The following is a 21,970-nucleotide window of genomic DNA, read 5'->3' as shown; positions in this document are numbered from 1 at the left end:
CTCGATATTTTGATCATTGCTTTTGGCGCGAAAGTACAGATTATCTCTAGGTAAGAAATCACAGTCACTTGAGACTTCTACTCAGGTGACCTAAAAACAGCTTTATCATCTTTGTAGTTTCCACACACGTTTGGATGCTTTTACACACACATACTCCCTCACTCTCTCTCTCTCACACACACACCCACACACATACTCCCTCTCATTCACACACATACTCCCTCACTCTCTCTCTCTCACACCCATACACTCCCTCACTCTCTCTCTCTCTCACATACACCCTAACACACACATACTTCCTCACACTCTCTCTCACACACAAACCTATAGAGTCTTGTAAGCGTCAAGCCTTTGTTCTACATTGTGTTATCATCTGCTCACATGAAATATATTGATATCAGTTTTGCCACGTGTACACGGAGATCAGCGTGAAAAAGCTACACACTACATGTACCTAGCGGGGAAAGAAAGGTAAACAGACTTTTAGTGCTTGTGTGTCAACATTTTTTAAATGAGTACTTCAAAGTGACATTGACAAAGAATCCAGCCAGGCAGCGGTAACAATAGCACATACATTTTATATTATTATTGGTTTCTGTTATTTATTGAGAAAATGACTATTTGTTTGATACTTTTATAGCTATAACTTATGATATTAAAGCTAAGACTAGTGATGTTAATGATGGTAGACACTTTCATTGTGTTGGTGTAAAGCGATCACATTTTAAGGGCATCGTGCGTGTGTACACAGACTTAAAATATCACCACGGCAAACAGTTCAACATTTAGAACATGATAACATAAAATGAGTAACAGTCTCAGATGCATGGATGTTCAGCGCTATTCTGTTTTTATTAGAGTTAGCAATTGTATAGATTAAAGGTGTACTGTGGTCAAGTTATCGGTGACAAGATGTCTGTCAGCATACACGTCGACAAGGTCACTAATATTCGGTAGCTGTTGAAAGCTTAATTTTTTAATCCTAGTAACTTGCGCACCTACTTAGAACTCCTCATTCTTGTCAAGGTAGTGCGATGTACAGATATAACTTAGTACTATACATTTCCACAAGGATGATATGTTTACTAAGTCGTAGTAACTAAACAAAGAGAGTGTATTAATGGTATACGTTAAAGCGAATAGTCGGGCAAGTGACTGTAAAATCGGTAAAAATGGTATTAATATATCCGGTATAATTTCTTATGAATTAGAAAAATAAAACTTTCCGTCAAAATCGCTGTACATGCGAAGAAAATAATGATATCTATGGGAATCCTAAAAGTCCTCCCGGACGGCTAAGAGTGCAGTTCAATCTTAACGCATGCGCAACACCCACCACTCTCCGTAGTAAACAAAACATGGCTACCGTAGTTTTGAACCAAAATGTTTCCGCCAAAACAACCAACTGACACACCTAAAATGCGAAAGGAAAGGCAATGGAGCAGCGACAATCCCAACAACTGACTCGGTAAACATTACGACGCATGGAGAGTGTTAATACAACTTGTTATAGTGAAGAGAACAGTTCAAACGAGCACGCGGCTCCGGACCGCTACTGTACGTACCTAGGCCTACTACGTACCCGGTACTCCCTGCTCAGCTGATTGTGAGTGAGTCTTCGTATTTTGATCATTATGTAAATAGTCCCTAGCAGTATTTTTTCATAAATGAGTGGTCACATATGGTCACATGTTTCATACCTGTTCCCCAATCGCGTAAAACGTAACCCTGGGGTAAATAGCGGTTCTTTAGTGGGGCCTCTTTAGGGGTAATGAATGCCCTGTATGCTACCGGTCAATTCATACAGTTCTGATGTATATATTTATAGATTTTTAATTTGTAAATTTTTGTTCTGTACATGTTCTGGTAGTGTTATACACATACATTGTATATAGGATTTACATTGTAGGTTAATTGGTAAAATTGTATTGTATATGTTCTGATATACACATATACATATGTACATGTAGGTTTTAGCTTGTTCTTTAGATATATTTGGAGGACACATACAGTATTATTTCTGGTCATAATAATAAATAGTGTTTGTATATTTATTACAACTGTACCTGGTTCATGTGTATATGACAAACTTTACAGAGTTGAAATGTACTGCAGCCATGTACATGTATCATTAATAATTATTCTGAATTTTTGTTGGAACTATAGATAATGAATTTTGTATCTTTTTTGAAACAATATTTGATTCTATCAAATGCATCAGTGACACATTTACAACTTATAAAATGTTTTCTCTAAAATAAAAAAAAAACCTGTAGAATGAACCTACATTTATTCACTTATATATATTTGAAATTGATCATTTCAATTTTTGTCATATTCAACAGTATAAAAAAATTGCTGGTTCTTTTTTTCAGGCACCATGCATGCATAGTGACATGAATACAGAAAGTTCATCCCTTGGACCTGTATACAAGTGTATGTATACATATACATACAATTAGCATCATATGAAGACTGAAGAATGTTGATTTGAGTGCTCTTGAAAGTAAACTTTTCCAATATGGACCTAGAAGATCATGAACAGAACATTTAAACAGTATTAATTTATTAAATGTTCCTTTCAACTGTAATCATTAAATAAAATTATGATGCAATACTTTTTCATTGTTTAACTTTGTAGAAATATCTGTTTATATTAGTCCTCTAGATCCAGTGATTATAATTCTTGCATCCATATGCCTGCCCATTTGTTTGTCAGGGCTTGTGAGATAGCTTTTCAATTACTTTTAAAATATAAGGATTTTTTTTTTACATATAGCAATATAGATAACATTGTCTTAGGATTTCTAAATTCTACTTTACAAGAGAGTAGACTCAACATATAAATAAAACCATAAAACTAGCAAGTTATCTGAAATGTTAAAAATCTTTTTGTCTGAACCAAATTTCACATTTATTGTCTATGTGTAACTTGTACATAGACCATTTATGTATTAATACTGTAGTAACAGTGATTACAAACACATAGACTGAAATGTAGTATGTAGTACTATGTACATCTGTCTTTGATTTGAGTTCTAAACAAAAAAGTGGTACCTATTGGGAAGTTGTGACTTGGGCGGAGGGTGAAATACAGAAGAAATAGCTACACATGGAAAAAAGAAAGATATACAGTACCATATGGATTCAAAGTTGCTCCAAAATCAATGAGACTAAATAACCAAAAAAAAAGCCATGTAAACCCCAAATATGCAATGACCAGATCAATGATAAAGCACCCTTCCACTTCCAGTTATCTGTAGCTATTTCTTCTATATTTCAACCCCCCACTCAAGTTACAACTTCCCAACCTCATGATTCTTCTGTCTTTTAGCCCCCCCACCCCCACCCCCCAACACACACATACCTGATTGATTGTCATGTTATTTCAGGTTCCTATTCAGGTATTATTCCTAAAAACCAAAAAGGGTATACACACTGTGTACTCTCAAAGGAGGGGAACCACTTCATTCAAAAATGGAATTTACAATTTCATCTTAATTTTGAAATTTTCAATTTAATTATTAATTACTGGACTATTAAAACAGTATAGAACCCCTCGGCTACAGACAAAGTACTGTGGTACACATTTCTCTTAATTAATTACTTTTCTTCAACTCAATCATCTTTTTCTCCAGAGCACAAAAAAGAACAGGAAACAACAGAAAAGGAAAGTAACATACATGTAGGCCTATATGTTTTCTGGAAATATATATGATGTGTTAATTCTCACAGCATAGGCCTACATGAATGTGAAGAATTAAATATTATCAATGTTTGAGAGAATTTCCTAGTTGTAATTCTATAGCAGCTACATGGAATGTACGTTTACATATATACATTGTACGAGCTAATTTATTTTCACATCTTTGACAGCTACATGCATGGACGTTCTATGGAACGTTTTCGTGTGGTTTTAAATGGGAAATTATGTTACGATTATTTGTATTTAACCTTCATGATTCGGTTGATGTAAAATACGACGAATGCTATGCTGCAATAATTGCCCCTTGCCGGGGCCCCATCTCTGCATCGGCCGAATATTTGTGTCGATTTCCATGTACAAGATGCTTTTATCGAAAAATGATTACAAAGCATTGTCATTAATGTAAGAATACTTCATTTGCATCAAATGTATCATCTCAAAACAACAATTTGCATACCGCATTAGTGGTTTATCACACGAAACGAAACCGACACGACTGAGAAACACATGTCCATGTTGACATTTCCACGCAGCCTCGTTTTCAAAGAGTTTGGAGAATTTATATTTAGAACTGTGCTAAATTTACACGGGGCTTCCCCAAAATTTCAATGGTCAAAACTGGACACCGTAAGCAGAACTTGACCATCATTATGGTATACAATGACTTTTGGAAGGCCAAAGAACGCATTTAGACTGGTTTCCTTTGCCCGACTATTCACTTTAATCTATGGTTTGAGTCATTCTAGGGATGTTAAACTGTATTTGAAACAATTACTTGGAGAAAAACGTCATTCGTATCATGTGTAACACATGTATATATTTTAGATAATTCAGATAAACAGATATGGAGGAGAGTAAACCAAAGTACACTCCAGGTAAGTGAGTCATAGGTGAAGTGATAATTCGGCGGTTTAAAGGCCCACTACCTTTCCGAAACGGCTTTTAATTTTTAAAATGGGAATGTAAAACAAGATCGATAACTTTGTAGAGTCCTAAAAATTATTAACTTACCGTTAATACTACATTTATCATCACCTTCTGAACGATTTGGTTAAAATAAATAAAATGTTTATTTTCATAACGCGGGTCGTATTATGTTTCCCGCCGTCGTCCTAAATACCGCGCGGTAGTTGACTATCACTGCGCCAGACGGCAAAACAGCGAATTGACTCTCCACTGTTTTCATATATTACGCAGGCAATCTTGCATATGTTTGGTGTCGTAACCTTATTTTAGATCATCGGTATGCATTTTCTGGTGTTATTAATGTTTTTTAAGAAACCTTTATATTTTGCTCCGGAAAGGTTATGGGCCTTTAAAAGCCAAATTGTTTTTTGTGTAATATTTATTCTAAATATTTTTCTGTCTTTGTTTCCGACTACGGTCCCACGAATTTGATATACTGCAATGTGTGCATGCATGTACTTAAATTATTTGCTAAATATTGGTAGATTAAGTAAAAGAATCACACATTGATCGTGATATTGCATTTATTCAAAAAGTTTTTTGATAACTATCATTAAGTATTTCAATAGATATCTAACATAGGATATACAGACTGTATGATAATCAAATGTAGATAAACAGTTGCCAAATTAAACAGATAAATATGTGAACCCTGTAGATAATATCTTTATCTACACAAAATAGGAACAAGAATATCAATGTAATACTGATGTTCTAAAACATAATGTTTCTTTCATTATTTATGATATGGATATTGAAGGAAACGAGAAATCAAACTCTGTTTCTTTCTTTTTTTCCAATTTGATTTTCAATTTTTGTCAGTTGAAGCAACGCAACCTGATAAGATTGAAATAATTAAGCATGCAAAAAGCTATGAACGGAGAAGAAGAATAAGACCATATTTAACCACTTTGAACGTTACAATAACTATAACATTACATTTACGTTACACAACATTACATAATGTTATGTAACGTGATTAGAAGATGAACCGGTATGATATTTAATGTTACGGTTCAGGTTACATGTACTTGATAATACAACATACAATTTATTTTTTTATTTTTATTTTTTCCATTTCATTTTACGGTACCAAAAACTAATACTTTCTTGTTAGCCATGTGATACATTGTATAACTCCATGTTTTACAATAGGTGAAGTGAAAGAAGAGGATATAGTTCGAATCCCAGATATGAAAGGAAACATCAAAGAGGTGATAGACGTAGAAGGAATGGTAGTTCCTTGCCACATTATCCGTAATGGACACATCCCCGATATGAGGGAGAACCTGAAAAAAATCCGTACCATGAAGTGTCGTGATGACGACATTTTTCTGTGCGCTTACATGAGATCCGGTTTGTGTTTGCATTTTTCCTGTTCTTACAATGCATGCAAAGATAATCAAATTATATATTTATATATAAAAGCGGTTTACTACTATAAGTATACTTAATTAAGTAAGTCATTAAGTGTTACGTTATTCTTCGTTACTGCCTCTTTCTATCTTGTTATGAAAAACAGTAAACACTATCTAAACATGTTGTTTAGGTTGAAAGGTATGGTGTTTGTAATGATAGTGTTTTAGACCACCAGAGTAAATATATACTGTATAACCTATACGACGTAACACTGGGTCATAATGTCACCGGTTTTAGTTCATCTCTACCGTTTTGTAAATGTGGTGGGTTTCTAAGCAATAGCTTACTGGCGTCTCTTCATCAATTTTATCAAAAGGTACCCACTGGGTCTGGGAAATCGCCAACATGCTGACAACTGGAAAACTTGAATATCTAACCAAACCGAAGGAATCCGTTATGATGGAATTTCATTATCCTGAAGAATTTGATAACATCCCATCGAGGCGGATACTAAATACACATCTGCCACTCCGACTACTGCCTACAGAGGTCAAAGAGAAAAAACTCAAGGTCCTTCTAGTACAGCGAAATCCCAAAGACGTGACGGTCTCATCCTTTTATTTCTTACAGAAAGCGAAAATGATGCCATTCCAAGGAAATTTTGAAGAATTTTTCATGATGTTCACGACGTTAGGTTTGTATTTATCATCAGATTTTTTTTATGATAATAATTATTTTGTTGAACGTCGATTATTCTTTGGAAATGGCATTGAATTTTTAAACAAATGAGGATATTCAAATACATATGTACTATTTGTTTGATTGACAATAAGTCGAGCAAATCATGATGAAGTACAGTTATGCCATTTATTTTTTAATGAAAAACATGTTAGCGCCATACTATGACTGAATAGGTAAGCCTACACGCCTCTAAACACTGTTATTGGTCTTTTCAATAACAAATCTCTACAGGTTTAATGGTATCCTGGTTTGACTACACTCTCGAAGCAGAACAGGCTGTCAAAGATAAGGAGCTAGATATACACGTGCTCTACTACGAACAACTCAAAAAGGTATGGAAAGCATTTCCTTCGAGCTTAGAAACTTGTGGCCATAATAGTTTGAATTACTCTACATTTGTCAATCACGGACAATTTCTTACTAGTTTGGTATTTGCTCGCTTTCACTTCATTTTGAACTGTATCGAAACCAGTAACAAAAGAAATGTTCAATCCATATTAATGCTTCATACTAATGCTTCCACATACACGGTATATTAATTCATAATAAGTAATATGATCTGGAGTTAACTAAGGACATTATTCATGAAGCAAATTATATTTAATTTTCGCAAGAAATTTAAAGCATGAACATTGGAATGTTTAGTTCAATATACTCTCATGACACTACCAAACATCTGCACCATGAAATCGAAAGTAAAAACAATTTCACATGATTCGCAGGAATACATAAAATAATATTAGAGAAAATGACTTAAGATTATAAAATCTTTTACAGAACCCTGTGTCAACTATCAAAGGCCTCTCGGAATTTCTTGGTACTGACCGTGACGATGAATACATTGCAAAGGTTGCAGAAATGTGCAGTTTCAAAGGAATGAAGAAAGCTAACGAAGATGTCAAAAACATCGAGGAATACATGTTTGAGAAGGACCTAATGAAGGGTCACTATAGAAAAGGTGAATATACATACACAGTGAAACCTATCTTATCAGACAACATGGAAGCAACTCTTTCGGTCGGTTTAGACAGGATGTCTGAAAATTCAGGTAGTGTAGTTTACAAGGGAATATCGAAATTCTAAAGCTGATGAACTAGTGTACATTGTAAAACTGTTTAAATTCTTTAAATTGAACAGCGTTAGTGGGAATGCTAATTGAAATTAAAATGAAACCCGAGACTGAAGATAATAGTCAAGTATAAAAATCATTTTCTTAACATAATAATCATTAAAATTTCCCTGGAAAAAAGGATTAACTAATATAATGTATGTGATATACGGTGTACTATCAATGTCATTCAAGGAGAAATTTATATACATAGCATATGTGAATACATAATTGAATTCCTTTACATTATTAAGTTACACCAAATAACACCAACTGTCTTAAAGTACAGATGTCTTTTAGACCTAACATTATCAAATACTAGAGACTTATTAGTCATTAACAAGCTATGTAATGAATCTATACCGTCGAAGGCTCTTTGAAATATTTAAGTAAAAAATATTATAAATAACTTCAAACAAATGACTCAGATCGTATGCAATATTCTCCTCATCGCATGACATAAATATGTTGTTATCGTCCATTTCTACAAAAAAAAAAAAAAAAAACAGAAATATTTTAGCGGATTGCCATTACTTTCGATAATGTTATTTGCGTAAACTTCCACTGCCATCTGCGCAAAGAACTACGTTAGGGACAAAGAACGACAACTCTATTATCTAACCCCAATACGATATCGATCATAATAAGACTATATCTTGGATCGTTGTTTTAACTTTATTTGTGGACATGAAGGATATTTCGCTCTCGGAATATCAAAATATAGTTGTAAAACCCTCTACAAAACTCGGGTATTAGCACATTTTGTGATCCTCGCATAGAAATCACAATGTTTCCTTACTACATGTCAATGACATTACTTTATTTGATTTTCTTATTTGATTTTTTTATATCATTAATTGTTTGTTTCCTACTCTGCCTGACACTAGTCTACCCAAGGATTAAAATATCAATTGAGCTTTGTTTTCTTTGACACGTTTAATGATGATTTCCTGCTTTATTTGAAGGTGAAATCGGGGACTGGAAGAACACGATGACGGTAGCACAAAGTGAACAGTTTGACGAAATATTCTCAGACAGGATGAAAGATTCTTCTTTCAAGTTCGACTTTTCAAAATGATTTAAAAACCATTGACGGTTTTAATGAATTATTGAATAGTTTCAGAACAAATATTTTACAATCACGTTCACACTGTGGGCGTTTTGCTCTTCTTGTACAATCAGTGACCAAAGAAAAAAAAATTCGAAAAGAGAGCAATAAATAATCAGCCATAAACGAGTGAACACTATCAATATCGAATTAAGTACTCTTTCGACATAATTAATTTACTGACACGTCTACATGCTGTAAACTACTTATGCGTTCAGCATACATAGCTACTTTTTAATTTTCACTTTTCACTCGTTTGGTTCTACTATCATTCTGCTTGAATCATTGATTACCTTTAGCGACTTGTATCGTAAACGTTTATCAAGCGTGACAGGACGTTGGTTACAGCATCAATGACTGGAACACTGTTGCAAAAACGGACATTGTTATATAGCTTTTCATTCAGCTATTCGAAAAATTATTTTTTGATATTTTTTTATTTTTTTTTTTACAAAATCATTAACATCTGTAGATGACGTGCTTATTTTCATCATGCTCTTTGAGCGCGCTCCGGAACAACGTGGTGAATTATTTGATGATATCCAAGTTAATAAGATATAAAATGAACAACAAATAAATGCATGCACGGTATAAAACGAGTTATCTTTATTTAACAGTCTTTATAATTTTGTAATGACTGTTTCTATTCCTTGATTTTATCACATTTTTATTATATCGTAGAAAAGACAAAAAGGTTAGACAAAATTGTCTTCATTTTCTCAGTAAATTGACATAATGATATCGTCCAAATCTGGTAGTTTATAATTCTCAATTTGAAGCTTTTCTTGAGCATCCATCTTGTACTTAAACTCGATAATTTATCGACAAATCTTAATGATTTATTAAGATTTTTTTATATATAAAATACAGCTGCTTGTATCGGGTAATATTTTAATTGGGAGCGATTAACAAGTCTTGCGTCCATCAATCGTTCATTCAAAGACATTGTTTCACTTTCTTCTCAATTATGCAATTACCTATCAAGTACAATAACAGATATATTTACAGTTGCTTTCAGTAAAATAGTCTAAAACATTAGAGGACTACAACTTAAATATTTGACTGATGTCAACTTGCCTGATCGTTTGATTGGTGTTTCTAGTAAATCCATAAGCGATGAAACTTCATCTTTTGGTAATTGTCAAATCAAATAAGCGAACTCGGACAAATTAGATGAAATCAATGAAATATAATGACAGTGTGTTAACAACAGTGAATTACTTACATTTTGAACATCGAACTGAATCCATGAAAGCAATTTTGAATTTTCTGCAGAATATAACACATACAAATAAAGTACTCGCAGAGGCAAACCAAGTCAGACAATCTCAAACAATGCCGGCCAGATCCAGTTTTCTATTTTCAAACATATTTTCTGAATTACCTATTCCGGATATAGTATAATAAAATAAAACTATTGAATTTGGTAACTCGGCTGATAGAAAGATGCACACATGTGCCAACGACATATACGCAACCTGAAATCATGATTTCGAAGATGCCGATTGAAGCTGTGTATTTGCTTTAATGTAGCTTATACCAATTAATTCTAAAACAAAGAGACAGAGGCAAGGCGAAAATAGAAGAATCGACGTTCTAAGTGAGAAGCTAAAACTCTTCAAGTCGTTTATCAATTCCTTGTCGAATGATTCTACAATCAGCATCGTGGTTATGGTCTTATCATACTCAAACTTCGATTGAACTTCTAGAGATTCTGCATTACATAGCATTGTGATAGTCGGGACAGCAAATGCCAGACGTACACAGAAAGTAATCACACTGTATATAATGGTGCTCTTGGTTTTCAATAACTCCCCTACCCTGAAAGGAAACGAAATGATGATATATTTCTGAAAAGCTATTCCTATCGATATAAAGACTGAAACAGTATGAAATAATGATGGAAAGATATCGACAGAAAGAAATACTATTACACATATTGGGTATTCCAGAAAGTCAGAATTCATCTGAAAAGTGGCAAAGTACAGGAGAACTGGTATTTCAAATACTACGACAAGTGTATCAAATATAGACTTCACGCGTAATAAGATGATATTACTATTTGTTAACATATATGCTGATGAAATAAACAATATCAAACCATTTGTTACAAACGTCACAGTTCCTAAAGGTCATTTAGAGATGTACTTAAATATCGTGATTCCATGCTGAAGACAAACTGCTTTTGTAGTAATGTTCGCCACAGAAGCCAGTAAGTCCTCGTTCGTTACAAAATAGTTCATAGAATTTCCATTTCATAACAACTTTATCTGGTTTGCTGTTTCGAATGCTTCGACCATACGAAAGCATTGCCAGAACTCCGCAGAATTGATATCGTTGAATATATCTGACAATATACCGAAGATCTTCCGCATTCTTCGGTGCATTTCATGTCGGGAACAGTTCTTTGCATGTAAACCGCTTTACAAAATGCCACTACATGTACTTCTGCGACTGTTTTCAGAACTAGTGGTAACGCGCCCCATATAATATATTCTTAGAGGAATTGCTCCATACAAGCATGGTTAACATAAAAACGAAATCTAATCCATATATGATATCTATTACATAAATGTTCAGTGTACCCTAATACATGCGTTTGCGACGATTGCCGAGAAAACGTTATCAACAGAGTTTCTTTCTTCAGAATGATTATTATTAAAGTAATTAAGTAGAAACTGCCGTTTGAAATCAGGAACGGAAAAGTGCTTGATATGTAGTCTCCTGCTTGGTAGCCCGCCTACGTTTTGTCTATGCAATGGTGTTATTTCTGACCGGCTTTAATCAGCAAAGGATGGTATTTGTAATGTGACCTTGCAACGCTTCTGGTAACACAATTTGTAAAGTGACATGTACGTAAAGGATAGGGTGTTAAAATAAGATGACAGTGGAATACCACATGCTGAGATGAAACAAGTATTTCAAATTTCTGATTGCAAATGCGCCCCTGGTACATTTTGCATAGTTTTTAGGTATGTTGAATGTCATTTCTTATATAAGTCACCTGGTTATAAGTGACACGATTACAAATATACAAGAGGCATCTGCAACCAATTTAAACAACATCTCAACACGAATATTTTAACATGCATTGTCTGCTTTAACTTGATGCATTGTTCATTTTTAATTCTCCCATTTACCTTCTTGAAACTAATCATACAACAACAAGTGGAACAAACTTTTGGATGAGAAAACATAAGAGGCATAATACATCTTGTGTCGCCTATGTAAGGTGTATGGGTTCACTGTGGACAATGCTATCACATCAAGTATCATGGTAAAATGAACTGTTCTAGATGTATACATTATAATCTACACATAACTAACTATCACTGTGTCTTAAGAAATGTATATCTGCTGGAACATTGGGAAACGAAATTTAAAACTTTTTTTACAAAATCTCATGAAATGAACACGTACTACACTAGTGACACATACACATTTAAATGTATTACACGGGCGAAATCGCTGGATATCAGAAGCATTATACGATACAATGTGATATGTCACGAGCATTCCCATATACTGTTGTATTTAAATGATTTGACCTGACCCGAATTTTGACTTGTAATGACCCCCTAACAATTCTGGAGCCTATACAAGTTATTTTATCGGTTTTGGCTGGAATAGAATAGAGCTATATGTATATCATTATACAATGTTTCTTTTCTGTGAAAACATGTAAAATCAAAACTCCAAGTCAGCTACCAAATTATGCTAAATGTTTTGTAAATCTACTAACGTTAGAAACAGATGTAAATTTATAAATAAAAATACGATGTATCATTTTAAATTGTATACATTTTAATCATAATTATAACAGGACTAGTGATATACCTGGAAAGTAACGAGAATTTAGTTCACTGTCTGCCATTCCTGCTCAACATAGTCAAAAGCAGGAAATAGAATACTTTAGTTTTTATTTTGTTATATTAGTTGTACAAGAAATCCTTCCATCGTGATTTGAAAATTGTCTTTAAAGTACTGATTAGTCTCATCAGCTAACGAATAACTGGGCCCTGCGCCCTAATAACCTAAAATTACTTTAATCCAAAAGTCACCCAAGAGCAATTATTAAACGCCTTTACTTTTCCGGAACGGATTTGAATTTTCAAAATGGGGATGAAAAACGATATTGTTAATTTTGTCGAGTCACAAAAAATTTATTAGCTAACCGTTAATTAGTCATTTATCATTACCTTCTGAACACTTAACTTACATGTAAAATATAATCAATGTTAATTTTCATTACGAGTGTCGTCATATGTTTAACGCTATCGTCCTAATTACCACGCGTTTTTGACTATCATCGCCGCAGACGACAAAAGCGAAATGAATCTTCACCGTTAACATCAATAACGCAGGAAAATTGTTTGGTGTTGTAACCTCATCTTAGGTCATCGATGTAATTTTATCATTTGCTTCATAACCAGTGTTCTTTTAAAGAATATTATGTTAAAAACAAATCAACAAAACATCTTCCTTATTACCTTTAATACATAAAACCTCATCTACATACATTTTGTATGTATAGCATGATTCTTGTGCAAATCATGATTCCTACGTAGCACGAGTCTATTTTTAGACAATCAGTTGTCCATATCCCAACACTCTCTGTTTGCAAAGTCTGTATATTACAAAGTCTGTATTAGATTGATGAATAACAGTTATATTTTATCTCGCTAGGTGATTTAGTTTAAATGTTTTTCAGTCTTGTTTCGCATCCATCCCACGTGATGAAATATATCTGTTTCTCATCAACAAGCAAGGAATATCTTCATCGTCATTAATATGTCACTTGACTAAATGTCTTTAGAGGCACGCCATTTTGGTTTTGCCAGTCTTATGTCAATCAAAGTATTGAACAAAAGTTAAATTGTTGAAATTATTCATATTACTGTCACTGATGTAAGACATTCTAGATACAGGAATTCTTTAAAATATTATAGTACTTCACGTTTATACCAATGTATGTGATTAAATGAAACCAATCACATGGCCGGTGAATGATGAAGGATAGGTATACTCTACCCGGGTCACAAAATGTTATACAACCCTCGACAAGCCTTGTGTTGTACATAATTTTGTGATCCCGAGGGTTAAATATCCATATCCTTCATATCCACTTATGAAAGAGCATTTTCCTCTTTTACCTCAAAGTTTTACTGCAATCTTATTACTATGATTTTCCGCCATTTTGATATAAATTCGAAAGAAAACGGGACTGCAAGTCAATTCTCCATACAGGATACTTTCAACTAATTCCCCGTTTTAGTATCTTTTAAAGTATATCCAGCCTAGGTTCTGAAAAAATGTTAAAATTGTACCCAAAAAATAGTAATTTTTTTAACGTTGTGACGTCATGGGGCTTTATTGCATGGGTAGTCATGCAAAATGCCTCAGGCGACATGAGTGTATTGCTCTAGACCAGCCAGTATTACACGTGTAGGTATGAGTGAAAACATCGTATTTCCCCCCAGGGAAAATAAAATATCTCATATTCCATAAATGACAACGACTCAAACCGTCCTGTCATATCATCATAAGGCCAACAATTGTTATAATTAAACATTAATATTTTACTTTCAAGGTGTGAAACATTACATGCTGTAATTTCCGGCACTCTATGTTACAGAACATTTCGTGTTGTGATACCAAACTGTTTGTGTTGTGATACCAAACATTTTTTGTTGTGATACCAAATCTTTTGTGTTGTGATATCAAACATTTCGTGTTGTGATACCAAACATTTCATGTTGTGATACCTAACGTTGTGATACCAAACATTTCGTGTTGTGATACCAAACATTTTGTGTTGTGATACCAAACATTTCGTGTTGTGATACCAAACATTTCGTGTTGTGATACCAAACATTTTGTGTTGTGATACCAAACATTTCGTGTTGTGATACCAAACATTTCGTGTTGTGATACCAAACATTTTGTGTTGTGATACCAAACATTTCGTGTTGTGATACCAAACATTTCGTGTTGTGATACCAAACATTTTGTGTTGTGATACCAAACATTTTGTGTTGTGATACCAAACATTTCGTGTTGTGATACCAAACATTTCGTGTTGTGATACCAAACATTTTGTGTTGTGATACCAAATGTTTTGTGTTGTGATACCAAACATTTCGTGTTGTGATACCAAACATTTCGTGTTGTGATACCAAACATTTTGTGTTGTGATACCAAACATTTTGTGTTGTGATACCAAACATTTTGTGTTGTGATACCAAACATTTCGTGTTGTGATACCAAACATTTTGTGTTGTGATACCAAACATTTTGTGTTGTGATACCAAACATTTCGTGTTGTGATACCAAACATTTTGTGTTGTGATACCAAACATTTTTTGTTGTGATACCAAATATTTCGTGTTGTGATACCAAACATTTCGTGTTGTGATACCAAACATTTCGTGTTGTGATACCAAACATTTTGTGTTGTGATACCAAACATTTTGTGTTGTGATACCAAATTTGTGTTGTGATACAACATTTGTGTATACATTGGATACATATTTGACAAATTTGTGTTGTGATACCAAACATTTTGTGTTGTGATACCAAACATTTTGTGTTGTGATACCAAACATTTTGTGTTGTGATACAAACATTTCGTGTTGTATACCAAACATTTGTTTGTGATACAAACATTTTGTGTTGTGATACCAAACATTTTGTGTTGTGATACCAAACATTTTGTGTTGTGATACCAAACATTTTGTGTTGTGATACAAACATTTGTGTTGTGATACCAAACATTTTGTGTTGTGATACCAAACATTTGTGTTGTGATACCAAACATTTCGTGTTGTGATACCAAACATTTTGTGTGTGTGATACCAAACATTTTGTGTTGTGATACCAAACATTCGTGTTGTGAATACAAACATTTCGTGTTGTGATACCAAACATTTTGTGTTGTGTACAACATTTGTGTGTTACAAACATTTGTGTGTTGTGATACAAACATTTGTGTTGTGATACCAAACATTTTGTGTTGTGATACCAAACATTTTGTGTTGTGATACCAAACATTTCGTGTTGTGATACCAAACATTTTGTTACCAGATGTGTTGTGATACCAAACATTTTGTGTTGTGATACCAAACATTTCGTGTTGTGATACCAAACATTTCGTGTTGTGATACCAAACATTTTGTGTTGTGATACCAAACATTTCGTGTTGTGATACCAAACATTTCGTGTTGTGATACCAAACATTTTGTGTTGTGATACCAAACATTTCGTGTTGTGATACCAAACATTTTTGTTACCCACCAGATTTTTTGTTGTGATACCAAACATTTCGTGTTGTGATACCAAACATTTTGTGTTGTGATACCAAACATTTTGTGTTGTGATACCAAACATTTCGTGTTGTGATACCAAACATTTCGTGTTGTGATACCAAACATTTTGTGTTGTGATACCAAACATTTCGTGTTGTGATACCAAACATTTCGTGTTGTGATACCAAACATTTTGTGTTGTGATACCAAACATTTTGTGTTGTGATACCAAACATTTCGTGTTGTGATACAGTTTGTGCTGTGAAATTTTTTTGTGTTGTGATACCAAACATTTTGTGTTGTGATACCAAACATTTTGTGTTGTGATACCAAACATTTTGTGTTGTGATACCAAACATTTCGTGTTGTGATACCAAACATTTCGTGTTGTGATACCAAACATTTTGTGTTGTGATACCAAACATTTTGTGTTGTGATACCAAACATTTCGTGTTGTGATACCAAACATTTTGTGTTGTGATACCAAACATTTCGTGTTGTGATACCAAACATTTTGTGTTGTGATACCAAACATTTTGTGTTGTGATACCAAACATTTCGTGTTGTGATACCAAACATTTTGTGTTGTGATACCAAACATTTTGTGTTGTGATACCAAACATTTCGTGTTGTGATACCAAACATTTCGTGTTGTGATACCAAACATTTCGTGTTGTGATACCAAACATTTTGTGTTGTGATACCAAACATTTCGTGTTGTGATACCAAACATTTTGTGTTGTGATACCAAACATTTTGTGTTGTGATACCAAACATTTTGTGTTGTGATACCAAACATTTCGTGTTGTGATACCAAACATTTCGTGTTGTGATACCAAACATTTCGTGTTGTGATACCAAGCATTTCGTGTTACCAAACATTTCGTGTTGTGATACCAAACATTTTTGTGTTGTGATACCAAACATTTTGTGTTGTGATACCAAACATTTTGTGTTGTGATACCAAACATTTCGTGTTGTGATACCAAACATTTTCGTGTTGTGATACCAAACATTTGTGTGTGATACCAAACATTTTGTGTTGTGATACCAAACATTTTGTGTTGTGATACCAAACATTTTGTGTTGTGATACCAAACATTTTGTGTTGTGATACCAAACATTTTGTGTTGTGATACCAAACATTTTGTGTTGTGATACCAAACATTTTCGTTCGCTGTATGCATTGAAAATGATCTGAAGATTATATCTATGTATAGGATAAATTTCAATTTCGTAGTCTTTATATTTCATTGGGCGAAACCTACCTTTAAACATACAGCACATTTAATTTAATGGTATAAGACGATTTGTTCACCCTCGGGATAATGGGAATTGTCGCGGGCGAACAAGTGGTCATATACCACTAACTAAAGGGCAATAAATTATTTATTATACCTAATAGCGCCAACACATTATACATGAGTATTTGCAACCCTCCATACTCTTATTGTTGAAACAAATCGTTCAGTCCTGTCTTATATAGCTAAAGGCATCAACATTATTATCAAATATTAACAGTCAGTAGTGTATTCAGTACTGATTGTATGATCGAGGAACATGTATCAAAATAGGTTTGAACACATGTATACATTCTCGTGTTAAAATGGAGCATTGCTATAGTTAAGCACTACCGTATCTCTTTGAGTAACGTGCGTAAGATAAATATTCAATGTTGCACTATGTACAGCTTTGCACATTTTGATGACATCGCAATGTTGTGTCGGCAACGCTGTGTTGTAACATTTTAGATTCATGCAAAATATAAGACATGTAAGGACAACAATTTTTGAGATGGATAAGTTATCTAAACGAAAACAACATATTATACTAGTACAACTGTAGTACTAGCCGCAATATTGTAGTTCAAAAGACTTTTAGACAGATAATGGTGTCGTCTTTAGAGCTACAATTGGCGCGTATTACTGCTATTGGTGCAAAGAAATGTGTTTGCAAATCATTATTTAATGTACGTATGCATTTTATCTTACTTGTTTGAGATCACTATGTTTCCACATATAAATATGATGGTCTTTTCGAAGAAAAATTATACCGCAAGTCTACAAATTATGAATTTCACGTCTTAAGAGTGATAAAGTAGATATTAAGACCGGTCGTTATAATTTTTTGGACAAAAATTATACATAAATGCATGTATATGCTTAAAATAGTTAGAGACCTACAAAAAAGTCTAGAAAACTGTGCCCGAGTTATTTTAGAGGCAGTGCTCTACTAGAACATATAGCGATCATTTCGTACCTGGCCGAAAGGCATAGTAGGCCGGGTTACAGGAATCTAAGAATTAGTTACAGATTATATATAATCATGCACCCAGAGAGTGCCCTAAGACCATTTTAAGTTGTTTTAGAGGTCTAGATAAAAAAAACCCGGTAAAAATAATACTCTACATGGTACTATACGAGAAGAATGGAAAGCTCACAGACTCATCTTCATACACACGGGTTCAGTGTGAATGTGTTTAATTCCCCTTTTTCGATACGTTGTTACCGGTACGGCTGTTCATACTTTTCTTTGCATATACTCATTAATAAAATCACAACAATTCAAGTCTTCCCTTCTCTTCTCTGTATTTTCCATAAGCGCCTTTCTGACGCAGATATACATAATCAAATACAAAACGGAAACGAATACAAAATTATCCGGAAAACTAATTATAACAAATATTCAGAATATAACAAAACCTTGACTCATAAATACATAATTTACATTACTTTAGAAATAAAATAGATTTATTGTAACATTGTTATGATTCAGAAATAAACTAGATTGATAGCAAAGTAGCATTTATATAATTGGAACGATAAGTAAAAGGAGAATAACTCTGATGAGCTTATAGCAAATCAACACACATATAATGTAGTATATAACAACGTCTCTGGTGCTTAGTTGACGCTAGAGATAAACTACGTTGCGTCTTGAGAAGAGAGACTTCTTATTGCAGCGGGAGCCTCGCTCATGCATATTATTTATCTCACAAACACTATGAATTTTAAGTAGATGATTGTCAAAAATCTAGAGTAATGTTTGTCATAATGGGGCTTAAATCGTCTTAGTGACGGCACTTTGCATAGATGTGTAAGATGATTTTGAAAGGAAATTTATCGCTCTTTCCAACGGTAGTAACGGTTTTTATGACAATGTGCTAGAAATGTGCTTTTATAATCGCTAAAGGTAGGCAGTCTGTGAGATTGCCACCCTTCTCGTATATTGTACCATGTAGAGGTCATTTTTACCGGTTTTGATCTAGATCTCTAATACGTCTAAAATGGTCTTAGGGCACCCTGGTTGGTCCATGATTATATAATCTGTAACTACTTCATTCTCAGATATATGTGTGCCAGGATGCTTCGACATATTCATAAAACTAAATCCTAGAGCTGAAGCTTTTACGATACTTATAATCGATATGCGTAGAGTTTATCGAAGTGATTGACAGACGTTAAGCTGTCATGATTCATTTGGAAAAAAACCTCCTAAATCCGGGGAAACAATGACATATATCATTATAACATCCCTGTATTCAAGTAATTTTAGATGTGAACTGATCAAAGTAGAATTCAAGTGATCACAAAGTTGAAGAAAGTCTCTAGAGGATTATCACAACTCCTTCGCGTAGGCGATTTGAATCGGACGCCGCAACACAACTACGTGTACGTTAAATATATTGTCACGTTATGAATTGTGTGAGCGTGTCTAATTATGACTATGCAAACGCCTAAAATTAAATGATTTGCATTGTGGAGTTTTTAACATTAGATAAACAAAACGATTCATAATTTGATATCAGGAAAAACAGATATATGATTCATCTCACGTAACTCATTTTATTTTTGTATTCATCGCTATATTGGCGTGAATTCCCGTCACTTCGAGTAGCTGTTCCCAATGCCTGGTAAAGCCATACTATAATAATTAAGACTGTAATCATAAGGATTAAAGTATCTTTCTGGTGTTCTATCGAAGGATAAAGTCGAGTAGGGTATCGGTATTTGTTTCCTAGACCGCACAGTTGTTTTGTATATGTTTTACAACACACAAGGCGTTTGTTTTTATTACATGAAACTCTACTTTCGACAATGTTAGTAAAACTCATGTTTGTGATGTGGGCACAACGTTAACAGAAACATTAATATGGCTTTTGATTTTGGTGTTCAATCGGCCCAATTCATTACATTTTTTCTCAGTGGTAGATATATTTCATCAGGCAGATGCCACAACACGTAAACACCTGTACACCGAAGTAAGGATCATATACACAAATATTAATTCAACAGATTACACCGGTCAGGTATTGTGTCTCGTCTCTTTAGAGTGACCATGTCGTTTTCAAGCACTGTGTGATACTCACAACATGGTATTGTTCCTTTTGTGTAGAGTACAGATCGATTCACTTTCATATATTTGAGGTTATTGAAGACATTACCACGATTCTTTGGATAAGGAGCATTTTGATGAGGAGCCAGAAGTGTCTGAGTGGCATCGATCACTATATAACCCATTCGTCTAGCGTCCCAAATCATCCAATTATCGTAAAAACTTCGCCAAAGCTGAAAATCGGGGTACAAGTGCCAATGATAGCTTGGAGGTGTTATGTAATAGTCAATTCCCCACATCTCGTTTACCAAAACCCCTCTTTTCGAAGCTCTTTCGATATTTTCCCAGGAACTTGCTTCCTCCCGTGTAACATTTGTAATATTTAGTTTTCTCCCTGTTAAAAAGTACGTTTTATCCTTAAGTAACGGCGATGAGGTTATATCATGCAAGTTTTTGAGAAAATTACCTGTTAAAAGAATATCGCCGTTGACCATAGCGTATACCTTTGATTCTGGTTCAAGTTGCATTACTCTCAGATACAAGTCTTTTACAACACCACAACCTTCGATTGTTCGATATATGGGTAGTATTGTCCATCCTAACTTTTCATACTCGAGCTGACCCGGTATGAAGTCATTGGTGAACAGATAGAGCTTCACATGTGGTTGTAGCAATGGCCAATTCCGCAACGTGTTGTTAAATACTTCATATCTTTCAGGAAATGTACTCCATGCTGTAAACAAAGTGATGTTTGGATGATCGCTCTGGGCCTTTTGTCTTTTGGAGATACGTGGGATGAAAAGCAACATCAGAATCAGACATCCAAATGCCATGACACATTTCATTTTCTTCGTCATCAGAATCATTATGGAAATCAACAGTACGCCTGAAATTATAAAAGAACGCTATTACGACAATAACAGCACACAATCATGACAATAATAACATACTATCACGACAATAATAGCACACTATCACGACAATAATAACAGACTATCACGACAATAATAACACACTATACGACAATAATAACATACTATCACGACAATAATAACATACTATCACGACAATAATAACATACTATCACGACAATAATAACATACTATCACGACAATAATAACACACAATCACGACAATAATAACAGACTATCACCACAATAATAGCACACTATCACGACAATACTAGCACACTTTCACAAATAATAACACACTATCACGACAATAATTACACACTATCACGACAATAATAACACACTATCACGACAATAATAGCACACTATCACGACAATAATAACACACAATCACGACAATAATAACACACTATCACGACAATAATAACACAC

The 21,970-nt window shown here is 34.0% G+C and overlaps 2 protein-coding genes across 2 annotated transcripts; one reads left to right on the top strand and one right to left on the bottom strand.

Annotated features, from left to right (window-relative positions):
• Window positions 1-120: 120 nt before the first annotated feature.
• LOC138315823 (sulfotransferase 1 family member D1-like) lies at window positions 121-9,435 on the top strand. Its single transcript, XM_069257112.1, has 7 exons — window positions 121-471; window positions 4,532-4,581; window positions 5,828-6,028; window positions 6,408-6,725; window positions 7,004-7,104; window positions 7,550-7,730; window positions 8,846-9,435. The coding sequence occupies exons 2-7, from the start codon at window positions 4,551-4,553 to the stop codon at window positions 8,956-8,958; spliced, it is 945 nt and encodes a 314-aa protein (XP_069113213.1). The 5' UTR covers window positions 121-471; window positions 4,532-4,550; the 3' UTR covers window positions 8,959-9,435.
• A 10,682-nt stretch (window positions 9,436-20,117) lies between these two features.
• LOC138317011 (uncharacterized) lies at window positions 20,118-21,498 on the bottom strand. The gene has a single exon (XM_069258644.1). It carries the CDS (start codon window positions 21,491-21,493, stop codon window positions 20,576-20,578), a length of 918 nt encoding a protein of 305 aa, XP_069114745.1. The 5' UTR covers window positions 21,494-21,498; the 3' UTR covers window positions 20,118-20,575.
• Between the last annotated feature and the right edge of the window lie 472 nt (window positions 21,499-21,970).

This window comes from Argopecten irradians, chromosome 2 (genome assembly GCF_041381155.1).
Source record: "Argopecten irradians isolate NY chromosome 2, Ai_NY, whole genome shotgun sequence".
In the NCBI taxonomy this organism is placed as follows: Eukaryota; Metazoa; Mollusca; class Bivalvia; order Pectinida; family Pectinidae; genus Argopecten; species Argopecten irradians.
The sequence above is the reverse complement of the archived record's forward strand: the minus strand, read 5'-3'. Positions and strand labels throughout refer to the sequence as shown.